The sequence below is a fragment of the Candida metapsilosis genome, assembly GCF_017655625.1.
Source record: "Candida metapsilosis strain BP57 chromosome Unknown scaffold7, whole genome shotgun sequence".
Taxonomy (NCBI): Eukaryota; Fungi; Ascomycota; class Pichiomycetes; order Serinales; family Debaryomycetaceae; genus Lodderomyces; species Lodderomyces metapsilosis.
The window spans coordinates 1,701,852-1,705,336 of NW_027138165.1; the positions used below are offsets into that span (position 1 = coordinate 1,701,852).

The 3,485-nt window shown below is 39.8% G+C and overlaps 2 protein-coding genes across 2 annotated transcripts; one reads left to right on the forward strand and one right to left on the reverse strand. All coding sequences in view use genetic code 12, as the record gives it.

The window, feature by feature from the left end:
* Positions 1 to 252: 252 nt before the first annotated feature.
* I9W82_005319 (ubiquitin-specific protease) lies at positions 253 to 981 on the forward strand (the record flags this gene model as incomplete). The annotated part of the gene is made up of 1 exon (XM_067694483.1): positions 253 to 981. One exon carries the CDS (start codon positions 253 to 255, stop codon positions 979 to 981), a length of 729 nt encoding a protein of 242 aa, XP_067546799.1.
* A 51-nt stretch (positions 982 to 1,032) lies between these two features.
* I9W82_005320 (uncharacterized protein) lies at positions 1,033 to 3,144 on the reverse strand (the record flags this gene model as incomplete). The annotated part of the gene is made up of 1 exon (XM_067694485.1): positions 1,033 to 3,144. The coding sequence occupies one exon, from the start codon at positions 3,142 to 3,144 to the stop codon at positions 1,033 to 1,035; it is 2,112 nt and encodes a 703-aa protein (XP_067546800.1).
* Between the last annotated feature and the right edge of the window lie 341 nt (positions 3,145 to 3,485).

A 3,485-nucleotide genomic window follows, 5' to 3' on the forward strand; every position in this document is an offset into this window, starting at 1 on the left:
GAAGTCTTGTTCGCACAAGTAAGTTTCATCCCATGATGCTTGTAGCGACTCTTACTTAGTGTTGTTGTACTCACGTTGCCACTCTTTCTTCTTCTTCTTCTTATTCCTCGGTTGTGGTGTTGAGAATTGATGCGGTGATGCGGTGATGCGGCGAATTGATGCGGCGAACGGAAAAAATTCACACATCAAGATTTACTCCTCTTCGATTCCACCACCGTTTTTCCAAGGACCCTCCCCCCATTACATACAAGCATGGCAGATCTGAAACTGGTGATTCCATTGGAATCGAATCCTTCTATATTTACAGAGCTCTCTTACAAGTTGGGTCTCTCGCCGATATTACAATTTCATGATGTCTACTCATTGACAGATCCAGAGCTCTTGTCATTTTTACCCCAGCCAATATTCGGAATTATACTATTATTCCCGTTAACTCCAAACTACGAAGCCTACAGAAAGGAAAAAGATTCAGAGTCAGCTGTGTATGAAAATGAGAATCCCAATATAAACTGGTTCAAGCAAACAATTGGAAACGGTTGCGGGTTGTATGCGTTGTTGCATTTATTGGCCAATATTCTGTCTGATTTAACTTTGAGCCATCTGCAGATAAATGATTTGGTTTCAAAGGTTCTGAACCGGAACGTATCAGTAGAAGAGGTAAGCTTGATCGTTGAAGAGTTGGAAAAAAGTATCAAACTTGATGAACAGTTTGGTTCCAAAGGACAAACTGAGGCGCCCTCTCCAGAAGAAGCAGTTGATCTTCACTTTATTAGTTTCATAAAAGGTAAGGATAACCATTTATATGAGTTGGACGGAAGAAGAAATGGACCTATTGATTTGGGCGAGGCTAGTGCTGCCGGAAGGGAAAACGTAATTAAGGATCAGAAATTAATCGACAAGATTCAATTCTACATTGACAACGCCGACGAGAAAAATAAGCACAACTTCGCCTTGATGGCATTAGGCCCAACGTTAGATTAGATAGATTAGATTGAAAGGCTATACAAATTAGTTGAAATCTTTCAACTTTTGCTAAATTTGACCCTTGATATCTACTCTCAATGACTTTTTGTATAATATTTTTACCGCACCCTTGGCTTTAAAAGCCTGGAAATCACCTTTGATGACAAATGTGTCCAAATGGTGGTGCAGCAAAAATGCTTCGCAATCTTTCCTCTCATTAAAGCTCAACATTCCTTGTAAAGACTCAATCTTCATGCCAGTTCTACTGGACCCACAAATAACATAAAGTCCTGCCAACCTTAATTTACGATTCAAGTTATTCGAGATCACTTGCAACGCCAACTGCGTGGCCTCTATCCCATCGTATTTTCCCAATTCCTCGAAAAATCTAAAACAGTTGTTACAAATCTTGTAGCTGTTGAGCTTGAATAATGAGTTCATGAAACCAAAATACACCACATTCGAATCATCTCTTTGGAATCCTTGGTAATCTTGAAGTAAGCTTAATTTAAGTTTACAAAGTTCGCTATTGTTGTTTGTTATCATCATGTATATGGCCTTGTAGCAAAGCATCTCAACTTCCAGCGAGATAAAACGTCTCTTCCATTCAAAAGATGATCGTCTTTTGTAGTTGTAAAGGAATTTCAATTGGCCCAAACACTGATTGAATTCTCCTAGGTCATTGTGTTTCAAAGAAAGTCGAGCATTCTGCTCATAAACTGAAATGGCAAAATCATTTTTAATATGCTGAACAGTTAAATCTTGTCGTATGCTTTTCAATTGATCATTTATATAATTGAATGCTTCTTTTTTAGGCATCGAATTGTATTTCCGAAAAACATATTCAACGCTTTTCTCTAAGATATACTGCGGCCTTACCTTATACGGATCAGGCTCTGAAGTCAACCGCAAATAAGATTTCTCCAAATTTGTATTGAGACCAATAACTGGTCCCCCATTCTGTTCGTTAACAGGCTGTGGTCTCGATATGTTAGATGAGTTTGTCGCCTGGAATCTTTCCGCTCGTTGTCGTTTCCTCTCATTCGATGCATAATCGTCATCGTCAATAATTCGCTTACCATGAATATTCGAGTATGGCATAGCATGAGGCGGTACAACTCCCCCATGAGTTAAATCGATATATTCATTTGATGTCTTATCCCTCGAATTAACCGGAGACTGATCGACCAAGTCCGTTGTATCCTCTTTCGCGTGTTTCCCAATTTGTGGTTCTTTGGTTTGAGTATACAGTCCTTGTACATGCACATTGTCGGGAGATTCAGCGGCTTGATGACTCTGGCTACCAAAATTTTGGTTAGACGAAGTGACGTTTGTGGAATAAGCTGTATCCAATATTCCCACGGGTCCATTATCCAACTCACACTGCAACGCCAATGCACCTCCTCCATCTAATGATGGAATCCTCTGTCTGGACCAATCATTCACAACCATAAGATCTTTCTCAGCAGCAGTACGAAGGATGGTTCGCAACTCTGCTTCTGCTACATGTTGCATTTCCAAAGGAAGTTGCTTGATATCATTTAGTCTCCGTGTGGCATATTGTTTGAAAGGTTGTTCGTCACTATTTGGATCTATTGGAATATGGAATTGCGTTTGCGTGGGCTGTGAGTGATCTGGATTAGCACTGGTACGTCGATGTGGTGGCGACCCTTTGGTATATCGAAGTGTAGAGTTACTAGAACGGCGTTCCCAGATACCACTTGACTGCGCAGAAGTGACATCATCCCTAGTGTCACGCCGTGAAATCTGACTATAACTGGTAGGCTGAATTTCGGCCACTTCTTTTCGTAGACTAACATTCTGTGGAGCATAGTTATCATCTGTAAATGATCCACCTTGTATGGGTGACATGTTTGATTCGGTAAATGGGCTGCTGTTACCGCTGGGATGATTTTCGTAGTTTCCATTGCTCCATTCCGTTCCGTATTCTTGATTAAATCCATTACCACGATTCAGTCCTCCGTCATGAGAGCCATGGCTACCACGGTTTCCACCTCCGCGGTTATTTTTTCCTCTTTGGTTGCTACCTCCTCGATTACCACCTCCTCGATTACCACCTCCTCGGTTACCTTTCCCTCCTCTCTTATGATTACCTCTGCGTTTCTTATTTGTATTTCTAGATTGAAATGAGGCCGGCAGAACTTCATTGTAGTTAGCCATCTTTAAGACGTATGTAAAGTGATAGAATCAGTTATTAATTGGGTTGAATTCGGAGTAAACCAAATAGTTTTAATTGGCCACAAATGTATTCTCTCTTCTGTCAAAGTTGGTTTCAGTTTGAGTATGAAGCTAAGGAGCAGATAAAGACCAGCAATCTTAAAAAAAAAATGAACCTGTAGGAAGTTATGTGGTTTCGCCAAATTGAGTTTACAAAAACTATCCCGATGGTGATTATATATGACTATGATTTTTTTTTTTTTTTTTTTCTTTTTCTTTTTCTTTTTCTTCTTTTGGTCCTTTTACAGTTGAAATTCATTTCAAAACACTTTGACAAATTTATA